Genomic DNA, 14,253 nt, shown 5'->3' with positions numbered 1-14,253 from the left:
TTGTCTTTATCTATCCTGCAAGGAATATATGGCCTTTTAGCATGTTGTTCTGAAGTCTGGGAAACACAGTGTTTATAGCAGCACCACATTGACTCTTTGAATGTGAACAACTCAAAATAGTTGCTTGGTTTGCCCTTCCGTATTAGGTTGTGGAAGTGAGAACCTCTTTGAGAAGTGAGCTGCTACTGCTGTTTCAGTATCATTACATAAGATAAATAATCACTTTTTTTTTTTTCAGAGTTCTAGCAATCTATTTATTGATACTGGGATCATTCTTTATCCAATGGATGGGTCTTTAATGTGCACATTTTAGTTTGAATTTAATGTACCTGAATTCTTCCACACCTGCCTGGACATCTTCCAGACATTCAGGGTAGTGAGATTGGGTGCTCAGTGCAGAATATGAAATTGACTCTCAGTGAACTCCAAAGCTTGAAGTACTAAAACTCCAGGAATTCTATTTTATACCATACCCATCACAGCAACCACAGTAATAATAACAATAGGAAACACTGTAAAATCTTTTGAGTGCCTACTATGACTCAGACACTTTACATATGTTATGGTTAATCTTCAAAACGCACTTAGTAAGGGCACCTAGGTGTCTCAGTTGGTTAAGCATCTGACTTTTGATTTCAGCTCAGGTCATGATCTCACAGTTCCCAACAGTGAGGAGTCTGCTTTGGATTCTCTCTCTCTCCCTCTGTCTCTGCTCCTCCCCAGCTCTCTCTCTGTCTCAAAATAAATAAATAAACTTAAAAAAAAAATAGTAGGTTTAAAAAACACCAAAAAGCACTCAGTAAAAATATGATTATCCAGCTCTTAGAAATGAGGAATATGAGGCATTATGTACCTTTCACAAGATTACACAGCTTGGACATAGTGGAGTTGGGCTTGAATTTGGGATTAACTCTGTGTTAATGGCTTTCTGCTGCATCATAATTCTATAGGCAGGCTCCATCCTTGGAGGTCATAGGAGTAAGGGTGAGATTCACAGAAAAAAATAATTAATAATTAAGACCACTATATAGCTTCATATTAGCTATGAAGCTGTCATATGGCAGTTTAAATATTGTCATGTTTCACTCTCCCCACTACCCTTTTGCTTCCCTTGCCTCCAAATAGCCTTAAAAAGGCTTTTCTACAGTAAAATGTGTTAAATTTGAAAACAACTGTAATACATGGGCACTAACAGAGGTTCTTACTCCTTTTCCCCCATAGCATTTATATACAGAGGCTTGGAATGCTGACAAATCTTCCATCCACGTGATGCCGGACACCCCAGAAATACTACTGGCCAAGAGCAACTCTGCCAATATTAGCCAAGTAAGAGGTTTCCTGGTTGTCTTTTAAGCCTTTCTAGGATTCCTCAAAATACTTTTCCACCTTACACTTTCCTGTCTGGAATTGACCTATTAACTTTCTGAAACAATTTTCTTTTTCTGTTGTTTATCATCCTCCACCCAGAAACTTTACACCAAGGGATGGGATGAATCAAAGATGAAGGACTATGATCTGAGGGCTGATGCTATTTCCATCAAAAGGGCCAAGGCCTCAAGGGACATTGCCAGTGATGTAAGTGCCCTCCATCTTACCCCCTCTGGACTCACATTGCTGAACAGCCACTGTGCTGCTGGTGGGCCACATTTCACAATTATTTCCACACATATCCCCACTCCTGCTTCTTACTTTGTAAGACGTTTTCCGTTTGTTGTCACAGAGAAGAATAGTACAGTTTGGAGTTGTAGCTAGAGTTGCTCAGGGAAGGGCTTCACCAGTGAAGGTATATGAATATACTACACTTTTGCTTATGATAGTGTAAAGAATTTAAAATTATTCAGAGATGCCAAAATGTTTGCAATATGAAATTCTTATCCGTTTGCTTGCGGATATTCATGTTTTCTGTAGTCAGCGTGTATACAGTCTTCAAACTTGGTTTCTAAACTGATATTTCTTTCATTGTAGTACAAATACAAAGAAGCATATGAGAGACAAAAGGGCCACCACATTGGAGCCCAGAGCATAGAAGATGACCCCAGGATTATGTGTGCCATACATGCAGGGAAGATTCAAAGTGAAAGGGAGTACAAAAAGGAATTCCAAAAGTGGAAGACCAAGTTCTCCAGCCCAGTGGACATGTTAGGCATCGTGATGGCCAAGCAATGTCAGACTTTGGTCAGTGACATTGATTATCGAAATTACCTGCATCACTGGACATGTTTACCTGATCAAAACGACATTATCCAAGCAAAGAAGGCCTATGAACTGCAGAGTGATGTACGTAACACAAACTTTGGGAAAGATGGAAGGAGAGGACTTAGCTTTATTAATTGTCCAGGCAGTGCCCCTATGGGTAGACCCCACCATGGACAGATAGAGTCATAGAGTGTGCACTGCACAGCCCCAGGAGAACACCACTCACATTGTTTAATACATAATCCATCTTCAGGAGTTATGTCATAGGAATCAAAGAGTATAGATGAAGAGCCCTACTTACACCAGGTCTTTTATTCTGTGACCTAGGTTCCAGACTGTTTTCTTCATGTCATTTATACTTTCTGGCAATGAAAATATATTGCAGATAAACATAAATTATCTGAATATTTTTGAAATAATTACCACTATTGTGCTATAGCTAAAACATTAAACAAAATTTCCTTCAGTCAGTTATTACAGGATTAAAACGGAATGATATTCAACAAAATTTCCTTTAAAAATTTTTTCAGTTCTATAATTTTTTGGAAATATCAAATAATTATCATGAAACTCAGCATTATGATTTTATTCCTCTTCACAGCTAGTGTATATAATTCTGCTTTTACAAATCACTCTATCATTGATATTAAAACCCTGGAGTCCTATAAATCTCAGATCCTACTTTTTTTGAATACCATCTACTATGCTCATCAACCCCTCAATCCCATGTACTTTATTTTTCAATTATGAGATGGTGTGTCTAACCGGGGAACCTAATTTCTGCCTAACATCTTTGTAGAGTGTATATAAGTCAGATCTGGAGTGGCTACGTGGCATCGGCTGGATGCCAGAAGGCTCGGTAGAAATGAAGAGGGTGAGGAATGCTCAAGACCTGGTGAATGAAAGACTTTATAAAACACGGCCAGAAGCCTTGAAATTCACTAGCATTGCTGACACTCCAGATGTTGTCCTGGCCAAAGCCAATTCTCTGCAAATAAGTGAGGTAAGAACCATCCTGTTACCAAGCATTCCTTTTGTGGGACTGTTTTCAGATGATGCCACCCAAACAGAGCAAGTGGCCTGTTCCTCTTGGAAGACTTACTAACAAGAGCAACTCTAAGAATCTGCTAGTTTGGTAAAGACTAGTTTGGTAAAGATAGATGCAAATTAGAACAGATATTTCTTTAACACCTATCAAATACTAAAGCCTGTAGCATATTGGGGTGCCCAGGGGGCTCAGTCATTTAAGCACCTGACTTCGGCTCAGGTCATGAACTCACAGTTTGTGAGTTCCAGCCCCACATCAGGCTCTCTGCTGTCAGCACAGAACCCACTCTGGATCCTCTGCCCTCTCTCTCTCTCTCTCTCTCTCTCTGTCCCCCCCCCCCCCACTCATGCTCTCTCTTTCTCAAAAAATAATAAACATTAAAAAAAAATCTGTAGCATAATGCTGCATTTTAAATGGTATAACATTGTATTAGCCATGGTTCTCCAGAGAAACAGAGCCAATAGGAGATATAGGTATGTATAGGTATAGATATATGTATATATGTGTGTATATATATGTTTATGAGAGAGATGTAGATAGTTCTGTAGCCTATATCTGTGTATACACACACACACACACACACACACACACACACACACACACACACACGAAGAGAGATTTATTTTATGGAATTGGGCCATATGATTATGGAGGCTGGCAAATCTACGGTCTGCAGAATAGGCTGGAGACCTAGGGAAGAGTTGCAGTTCAAGTACAAAGGTAGTCTGCTGACAGATTTCCTTCTTGCTCTGCGGACATCAGTCTTTTTTCTATTAACGGCTTCAGCTGATTGGACAAGCCCCATCCACATTACAGAGGGTACTCTACCAAAGTCTACTGATAAAAATGTTAATCTCTTCTAAAAAAAAAAAAAATACCTTCACAGAAACATCTATAAAAAGTCTGACCAGGGGTGCCTGGGCGGCTCAGTCAGTTAAGTGACCGACTTCAGCTCAGGTCATGATCTCATGGTTTGTGGGATTGAGTCCCACATCAGGCTCTGTGCTGACCTCTCAGAGCCTGCTGCAGATTCTATGTCTCCCTCTCTCTCTCTGCCCCTCTTCAGCTCATGCTTTGTCTCTCTCTCTCTCTCTCTCAAAAATAAACAAATGTTAAAAAAAAAAAGTCTGACCAAATATCTGGGTACTGTGGCCTACCTAAGTTAACACATAAAATTAACCATCATAAACATTAAAAACATTTTTCCAGGTTTTTAAGGCTTAATGTTTCAGATATCTACTTTTTATCACTGTATTAAATTAATACTTCCCTTCTTTCCACAGAAACTATATCAAGAAGCATGGAATAGAGATAAAACCAACATCACCATTCCTTCTGATACGCCAGTCATGCTGCAGGCTCATATTAATGCCCTGCAAATCAGCAATGTAAGAGCATAAATATGAAGTGTAAATGTCTTTATAGGACAGTATATGTCAGTGTGTGGAGTGTGGCATAATGGACAAATTACCTATCTTAGAAATGTGTACAGTTTTTGGTGCTAGACATTTTCTCTTTAGTACCATTCCCAATGCATTATGAATGGCAATTCTCTCTTTTAAATGTTAAATACAGGGCTGGGTCCCAGGACTACAAGAGTTGGGATATCTGAATCCTACTGGATTCCTCCTTTCAACGTTAAAAGCATTGTCCTATATCCAATGTCCATAGCTCAGTCTCATCGTATATTAATCGAGAAGAATGAAATTTCCTAGTTAAATTTCTCTTACATGAGGGAGAATGAGGTAATAGTCTCTTTTATCTTTATAGCTTTTTTTTATTGATCCAGAACTTTCTTGCTTGATATTTCAAAGCCATTAGAAAAGCCAAAAGATAACTTTTAATTATACCCAAAGAATAAGATGTGCTTAAATATCTATGTCCCATCCCTTTAGCAGGGACCTCTGAAAAGTCAAAGGGAAATATTAGGGGAGAAAAGTCTTACCAGGTCTTACATGATACCTTGATGAAGGTTTTCTAGCTTCACAGTTGGTTCTTAGTTTTCATGTATTGCGTGGTGGGTATTTTCAGATGTGTACCATATTGTGATGAAGACAAATATTCAAAGTTAGTATACCTAGATGTTTAGCTTTAAAATTTTATTTTTTTTTTAAATTTTTTTTTTCAACGTTTATTTATTTTTTTGGGACAGAGAGAGACAGAGCATGAACGGGGGAGGGGCAGAGAGAGAGGGAGACACAGAATCGGAAACAGGCTCCAGGCTCTGAGCCATCAGCCCAGAGCCCGACGCGGGGCTCGAACTCACGGACCGCGAGATCGTGACCTGGCTGAAGTCGGACGCTTAACCGACTGCGCCACCCAGGCGCCCCTAGCTTTAAAATTTTAGTCGGAAGTATCCTACACTCCATAAAGTAAATGGCCAACCACCAGAAGAATTCAGAAATGTCTGTTTTAGACATCACAATGACTCTAAACCCATATCTTTCTATAATAACACTGAATGTAAATGGACTAAATGCTCCAACCAAAAGACATAGGGTATCAGAATGGATAAAAAAAAAAAAAACAAGACCCATCTACTTGCTGTCTACAAGAGACTCATTTTAGACCTGAGGACACCTTCAGATTGAAAGTGAGGGGGATGGAGAACTATCTATCATGCTAGTGGAACTCAAAAGAAAGCTGGAGTAGCCATACTTATATCAGACAAACTAGACTTTAAATTAAAGGCTGTAACAAGAGATGCAGAAGGGCATTACATAATAATTACAGGGTCTATCCATCAGGAAGGGCTAACAATTATAAATGTCTATGTGCTGAATATGGGAGCCCCCAAATATATAAAACTATCACAAACATAGGCAACTTTATTGATAAGAATGTGGTAATTGCAGGGAACTTTAATACTCCACTTACAACAATGGATAGATCATCTAGACACAGGATCAATAAAGAAACAAGGGCCCTGAATGATACATTGGATCAGATGGACTTGAGAGATATATTTAGAACTCTGCATTCCAAAGCAACAGAATATACTTTTTTCTCGAGTGCACATGGAACATTCTCCAAGATCGATCACATAGTGGGTCACAAAACAGCCCTTCATAAGTATAAAAGAATTGAGATCATACCATGCATACTTTCAGACCACAATGCTATGAAACTTGAAATCAACCGCGTGAAAAAGTCTGGAAAACCTCCAAAAGTGTGGAGGTTAAAGAACACCCTACTAAAGAATGAATGGGTCAACCAGGCAATTAGAGAAGAAATTGAAAAATATATGGAGACAAATGAAAATGAAAATACAACAATCCAAGCGCTTTGGGATGCAGCGAAGGCAGTCCTGAGAGGAAAATACATTGCAATCCAGGCCTATCTCAAGAAACAAGAAAACTCCCAAATACAAAATCTAACAGCACACCTAAAGGAAATAGAAGCAGAGCAGCAAAGACAGCCTAAATCCAGCAGAAGAAGAGAAATAATAAAGATCAGAGCAGAAATAAACAATATAGAATCTAAAAAAACTGTAGAGCAGATCAATGAAACCAAGAGTTGGTTTTTTGAAAAAATAAACAAAATTGATAAACCTCTAGCCAGGCTTCTCAAAAAGAAAAGGGAGATGACCCAAATAGATAAAATCATGAATGAAAATGGAATTATTACAACCAATCCCTCAGAAATACAAGCAATCATCAGGGAATACTATGAAGAATTATATGCCAACAAACTGGACAACCTGGAAGAAATGGACAAATTCCTAAGCACCCGCACACTTCCAAAACTCAAACAGGAAGAAATAGAAAACTTGAACAGACCCATAACCAGTGAAGAAATTGAATCAGTTATCAAAAATCTCCCAACAAATAAGAGTCCAGGGCCAGATGGCTTCCCAGGGGAATTCTACCAGACATTTAAAGCAGAGATAATACCTATCCTTCTCAAGCTGTTCCAAAAAACAGAAAGGGAAGGAAAACTTCCAGACTCATTCTATGAAGCCAGCATTACTTTGGTTCCTAAACCAGACAGAGACCCAGCAAAAAAAGAGAACTACAGGCCAATATCCCTGATGAATATGGATGCAAAAATTCTCAATAAGATACTAGCAAATAGGGGCGCTTGGGTGGCGCAGTCGGTTAAGCGTCCGACTTCAGCCAGGTCACGATCTCGCGGTCCGTGAGTTCGAGCCCCGCGTCGGGCTCTGGGCTGATGGCTCAGAGCCTGGAGCCTGTTTCCGATTCTGTGTCTCCCTCTCTCTCTGCCCCTCCCCCGTTCATGCTCTGTCTCTCTCTGTCCCAAAAATAAATAAACGTTGAAAAAAAAAATTAAAAAAAAAAAAAAAGATACTAGCAAATCGAATTCAACAGCATATAAAAAGAATTATACACCATGATCAAGTTTGATTCATTCCTGGGCTGCAGGGCTGGTTCAATATTAGCAAATCAATCAATGTGATACATCACATTAATAAAAGAAAAGATAAGAACCATATGATCCTGTCAATCGATGCAGATAAAGCATTTGACAAAATTCAGCATCTTAATAAAAACCCTCGAGAAAGTCGGGATAGAAGGAACATACTTAAATGTCGTAAAAGCCATTTATGAAAAGCCCACAGCTAATATCATCCTCAATGGGGAAAAAGTGAGAGCTTTCTCCCTGAGATCAGGAACACGACAAGGATGTCCACTCTCACCGCTGTTGTTTAACATAGTGTTGGAAGTGCTAGCATCAGCAATCAGACAACAAAAGGAAATCGAAAGCATCAAAATTGGCGATGATGAAGTCAAGCTTTCACTTTTTGCAGATGACAGGATATTATACATGGAAAACTCAATAGACTCCACCAAAAGTCTGCTAGAACTGATACATGAATTCAGCAAAGTCACAGGATACAAAATCAATGTACAGAAATCAGTTGCATTCTTATACGCTAATAATGAACCAACAGAAAGACAAAGAAATGGATCCCATTCACAATTGCACCAAGAAGCATAAAATACCTAGGAATAAACCTAACCAAAGGTGTAAAAGATCTGTATGCTGAAAACTATAGAAACCTTATGAAGGAAATTGAAGAAGATATAAAGAAATGGAAAACCATTCTGTGCTCATGGATTGGAAGAATAAATATTGTTAAAATGTCAATACTACCCGAAGCTATCTACACATTCAAGGCAATCCCAATCAAAATTGCACCAGCATTCTCCTTGAAGCTAGAACAAGCAATCCTAAAATTTGTATCAAACCACAGAAGGCCCCGAATAGCCAAAGTAATTTTGAGGAAGAAGACCAAAGCAGGAGGCATCATAATCCCAGACTTTAGCCTCTACTACAAAGCTGTCATCATCAAGACAGCATGATATTGGCACAAAAACAGACACATAGACCAATGGAATAGAATAGAAACCCCAGAATTAGATCCACAAAAGTATGGCCAACTAATCTTCAACAAAGCAGGAAAGAATATCCAATGGAAAAAAGACAATCTCTTTAACAAATGGTGCTGGGAGAACTGGACAGCAACATGCAGAAGGTTGAAACTAGACCACTTTCTCACACCATTCACAAAAATAAACTCAAAATGGATGAAGGACCTGAATGAGAGAAAGGAAACCATCAAAACCCTACAGGAGAAAGCAGGGAAAATCCTCTCTGACCTCAGCCGCAGCAATTTCTTACTTGACACATCCCCAAAGGCAAGGGAATTAAAAGCAAAAATGAACTATTGGGATCTCATGAAGATAAAAAGCTTCTGCACTGCAAAGGAAACAATCAACAAAACTAAAAGGCAACCAACGGAATGGGAAAAGATATTTGCAAATGACATATCGGACAAAGGGCTAGTATCCAAAATCTATAAAGAGCTCACCAAACTCCACACTCGAAAAACAAATAACCCAGTGAAGAAATGGGCAGAAGACATGAATAGACACTTCTGTAAAGAAGACATCCAGATGGCCAACAGGCACATGAAAAGATGCTCAATGTCACTCCTCATCAGGGAAATACAAATCAAAACCACACTCAGATATCACCTCATGCCAGTCAGAGTGGCCAAAATGAACAAATCAGGAGACTATAGATGCTGGAGAGGATGTGAAGAAACGGGAACCCTCTTGCATTGTTGGTGGGAATGCAAACTGGTGCAGCCGCTCTAGAAAACAGTGTGGAGGTTCCTGACAAAATTAAAAATAGATCTACCCTATGACCCAGCAATAGCACTGCTAGGAATTTACCCAAGGGATACGGGAGTGCTGATGCATAGGGGCACTTGTACCCCAATGTTTATAGCAGCACTTTCAACAATAGCCAAATTATGGAAAGAGCCTAAATGTCCATCAACTGATAAATGGATAAAGAAATTGTGGTTTATATACACAATGGAATATTACGTGGCAATGAGAAAGAATGAAACCTGGCCTTTTGTAGCAACGTGGATGGAACTGGAGAGTGTTATGCTAAGTGAAATAAGTCATACAGACAAAGACAGATACCGTATGTTTTCACTCTTATGTGGATCCTAAGAAACTTAACAGAAGACCATGGGGGAGGGGAAGGAAAAAAAAAAAAAAAGAGGTTAGAGAGGGAGGGAGCCAAAACATAAGGGACTCTTAAAAACTGAGAACAGACTGAGGGTTAATGGGGGTGGGAGGGAGGGGAGGGTGGGTGATGGGTATTGAGGAGGACACCGGTTGGGATGAGCACTGGGTGTTGTATGGAAACCAATTTGACAATAAATTTCATATTTAATAAATAAATAAATAAATAAATAATAAAAATGAAATTAAATTAAATTAAAGAAAAATGTTTTGTCTATGCTGTCTTTACTTACATTATGTCTTATGAATCTTATTCTGAGTACTTTGAATATATTCACTTATTTTCAATTCTTGTAAACAAACCTGTGTTTCTCCTCAATAGAATCTTTACCAAAAAGACTGGAATGAGGCCAAACAGAAAGGCTATGACTTAAGAGCAGACGCCATTGAAATCAAACAGGCCAAAGCCTCCAGAGATATTGCCAGTGAGGTACGGTTTTATTTCCTTGTGGTTTTTTTTCTTCTTACAACAAATAGGGAGAGTATTTTTCAAGAATTTGGGGGGTTTAAAAAATCTATGCAAACAATTGCATTTTTTTTTTTTGCACTAAAGACTTACCCTATTTAAAACCATTAAAATGGAATGAAGCACATTAAGGTTAGTATAGATGAGGTAGGTATATGTATAAATGATTTCTAAGTTGTTTCTGAGTGGATGTAAAATAACACAAAGAGACTATGCAGAATTCTTGGGAGAATTCATTACATCTGATTGTTGACCAGTATCATTTTATCTCCCAAATATTTATGACATTATCTATAAATGTAGATAACAGGTGAAAGTTTCACATAAGAGTTAAGACTGAAATCGCACCTTATATATAAGATTTTATACTGAAGGTTTATGTATAATGCTCTCAGTAACCTTGTGAAATTTATTTAATAGTAATGTAAAAACTTAAAATAATTATCCTACCAAGCCCCTTCCCCCCACTCCCAGCTCCAAATCTTTAAGCAACCCTGTGCTCTTTCTCTGGGTTGTGCTCTATTTTTTATCTCCCATATCTACCTGTTCCTTCTTATTTTTCAATTTTAACTCTAAACACAATAGCCAATCTATAGTATCTGCCTTATTCCCAGTTCTCTTTCTCTCCCTTTTATCCAAACTTTTCTATGTTATCCAAATATAGAAAAGAAACAGATGCTATCTTACTCTAGTCCTAAGAAACTTAGGACAAGTGTGGACAAGATGGAAACTCTTGCCTACAGGCCTTTTGTTGTCGTCTGATTCACACCAATGACCTCGCTTTCCATTCCTGAAATATGCACCTTTTGCTTTATCTGTCTCCAAAATCACACAAATGACTTTTTCCTACTGAGGTACTCTCAGTGCTCTTGGGGGACGATCTGACTTAACATCCCACTTTCTAGGAAACCTTGGGGACCATGATTACACCTACTGTCTTATATTCCACATCTGAAATGTGTGATAATAATAGTATCCACTTCACAGAGATGTTGTGAAGATTGAGATGATAGTTGTTACTACTCAACTATTTTAACTAAAAAATTCAGCAATTTCACAAGAATCAACCTATACATTTGAAGCACTCATAATAGTATTGGGCATTTAGTAATTGCTCGGTAAATGTTAGCTATAATTTTTTGTAATTACTCTCATTTACCATGCTACTTCCCTCCTGATTTACTCATATTCTCTATGAAACTATCTCCTTACTGAAATATGTAATGACTGCCAATGTTGAGCCAATTTACATTAAGGCAGGGAAAATATTCTGAAAATATTTAATGAAAAGTCCTCTTACTACATTATTTTCATATTTTTTTTGTCTGTTTTTTCACAACTTTAGTACAAATACAAAGAAGGATACCGTAAGCAATTGGGCCACCATGTGGGTTTCCGCACCCTACAAGATGACCCCAAATTGGTCTGGTCTATACATGCTGCCAAGATCCAGAGTGACAGAGAATACAAGAAAGCTTATGAGAAGTCTAAAGGAATTCACAATACGCCATTGGACATGATGTCGATTGTTCAGGCCAAGAAATGCCAGGTCCTGGTTAGCGATGTTGATTATCGCAATTATCTGCACCAGTGGACATGTTTGCCAGATCAGAATGATGTGATCCAGGCTAAGAAGGCCTACGAACTGCAGAGCGATGTGCGTATATTATCAGCAGACTCTTGGGGAGATATTTGTCTCTGTATATCATCACAGTGTGTTCCCTAGGGACATAATTTAAGTGGTAATCCTAATAGAGCCTAACTTAATCTGTACCTTTCATGGTAGTAGAGTTATTTTGAACATTCTCTATCTTACAGAGGATTCCTTTTCATGTAGCAAGTATATATTTTTTCCTCATTATATATGCATCTAAAGACCTTTATCTCCCAAATTCCTACAGATGTTATTCTAGTAGTACCAAAATGGCAGATTTCAAATGGTGAGCACAGAAGCTCAACCTTATATAAAAACAAAATCAAGTGCCATTGCTATCTGTCATTCTACAAGTGTCATTTGTCAGTCCTGTTCCAATTCCTGTAGGATATGGTGAACTTCTCCCAGAAATGTGTGCCCGGGATGTAACACCCAAATATTAACAATTAGTGTTGATCCTTCTGTTTCATGGGATTGGCCACCCAGCTGATTAGAGGTAGTGTGTGGCCCACTGGCATTGTGTTCGTGTGGGAAGATTTGACTCTTCTGCCTTCTGTGGTTCTCTCCTTCATGTAGAACGTGTACAAATCAGACCTGGAATGGATGAAGGGTATAGGATGGTTGCCAGAGGGTTCTGTGGAAGTGATGAGAGTGAAGAATGCCCAGAATCTCCTGAATGAGAGGCTGTATCGTATAAGGCCTGAGGCCCTCAAATTTACCAGCATTGTTGATACCCCTGAAGTCATCCAGGCAAAGATCAATGCTGTACAAATCAGTGAGGTAAGCCGGGCTGATGATACATTCAGACATAGTGGAGAAGTCTCAATTGTGAACTTTAATTAATTAGAAGTCTCTAATTGTGAACTTTAAATTGCTAATGCCAGCATTAGAACCTTGAACATTTATGTATCCAGATAGAATTTCATATAGTCGATCAATTAACAGTATCCACATTTCATTTATTTAGATAACTCTTTGGTTAACATAAGTGTGGTAGACATCTTCATACCCCACAGACTCTGATAACACACTCTGAATACATTTTGAGGTCTTGCTTGTAATACAAGTCCACCAGTTAATACCATGATCACTGCCACCTTTTTATTTTTAATCATGAGGTAAGTTGAAAAGTCCAGGGGGTGGCCCCAATATTAGATATTATCAAAGTTATTTGGGCCAAGAAAGCCAGAACTTGATTAGCAATGTGGATGTTCATAGTTACCTGCATTGTGGGTTTACCTGCCTGGTAATTACATGTGAATTAATGGGAAAGGATCATTTTACTACCAGGTTTCTGACTCATTTTCCATTTATATCATATCACACAAGAATATATTCTTGTTGAAGTCACTACTGGCATCTTTTAAATAAAAACACAATGAAAACAAAATGTGATCTATGTTTTTACCTGAGAACATCCAAGGAGAACCTTTAATTGTACCTATAATTTATTCACGTAGTAATGGACTTATTTACTTATCACCCACCCTTTGTTTTTCATTTTTACCAGCCATTGTATCGTGATGCCTGGGAAAGAGAGAAGGCAAATGTGAATGTGCCGGCTGACACTCCAGTGATGCTGCAGTCCAAAATCAATGCCATGCAGATCAGTGATGTAAGGAACTATACATCCATTTGCTTTACACAATATTTTTGGCCTAACTGAAACTTAAATTGATACGCTCCAGAGGGAGTTAAGCAAAAGGCATTTCCCTACCATTCCTTTTATTTCTAGTCTTTAACGATAAGTGCTCTGTGTGCACACACACATGCAAATGCACTCGTATGTGTATGCATGTGTTTATAAATAGAGATGTGTGTCCTTATCTTTTTTGGAAGGAAAAATGCACTAGTTTCACCAAAAACAACATAAAAACATATACATGCAAGTATAGTAATATTTGGTTCTCTTTGTAGTGGCCCATCATTGATTTTTCCTCTTAAAGCAAAATGATATATATATATTTTCTCATTTTCACATGATTTACTGTCTCCTAAATTACTTTCTTTAAAAAAAATGAATTTTAATTAATTTCATTAATTACTGGCACTTAATTTCAGTATGAAACCAGCCTATTTTATAAATTTTAAGGGGAGACTAATTTTCAGCGTAACTTAACATATTCTCTTAAACACATCAGGAATGCTGACTCAGTGGCTCCCTCTTCAGATTAACTGTGGCATTGCAATCTCCATTTGCAGAAACAATATAAGCAAGCGTGGGAAGACGTCAAGATGACGGGTTATGACCTGCGAGAAGATGCCATTCCAATTCAGCACGCCAGAGCTTCCAGGGATATCGCCAGTGATGTAAGAGCTACTCCTT

General features: G+C 38.3%; 1 protein-coding gene across 27 annotated transcripts in view; it reads left to right on the top strand.

Moving 5' to 3' along the window:
• NEB (nebulin) overlaps positions 1-14,253 on the top strand; it is a 214,535-nt gene that overhangs the window by 109,906 nt on the left and 90,376 nt on the right. For all 27 annotated transcript variants that reach the window (XM_086718585.1, XM_086718590.1, XM_086718583.1 and 24 more), the window contains 10 exons: positions 1,222-1,326; positions 1,468-1,575; positions 1,966-2,277; positions 2,996-3,199; positions 4,528-4,632; positions 10,130-10,237; positions 11,619-11,930; positions 12,504-12,707; positions 13,438-13,542; positions 14,130-14,237. In XM_086718585.1, the coding sequence (XP_086574711.1) occupies positions 1,222-1,326; positions 1,468-1,575; positions 1,966-2,277; positions 2,996-3,199; positions 4,528-4,632; positions 10,130-10,237; positions 11,619-11,930; positions 12,504-12,707; positions 13,438-13,542; positions 14,130-14,237 (1,671 nt within the window). The remainder of the gene's footprint in view (positions 1-1,221; positions 1,327-1,467; positions 1,576-1,965; positions 2,278-2,995; positions 3,200-4,527; positions 4,633-10,129; positions 10,238-11,618; positions 11,931-12,503; positions 12,708-13,437; positions 13,543-14,129; positions 14,238-14,253) is intronic.

Source organism: Puma concolor, chromosome C1 (assembly GCF_028749965.1).
Source record: "Puma concolor isolate L17-30 chromosome C1, mPumCon1.1.hap2, whole genome shotgun sequence".
In the NCBI taxonomy this organism is placed as follows: Eukaryota; Metazoa; Chordata; class Mammalia; order Carnivora; family Felidae; genus Puma; species Puma concolor.
This window is presented reverse-complemented; position numbering and strand designations above follow the sequence as displayed.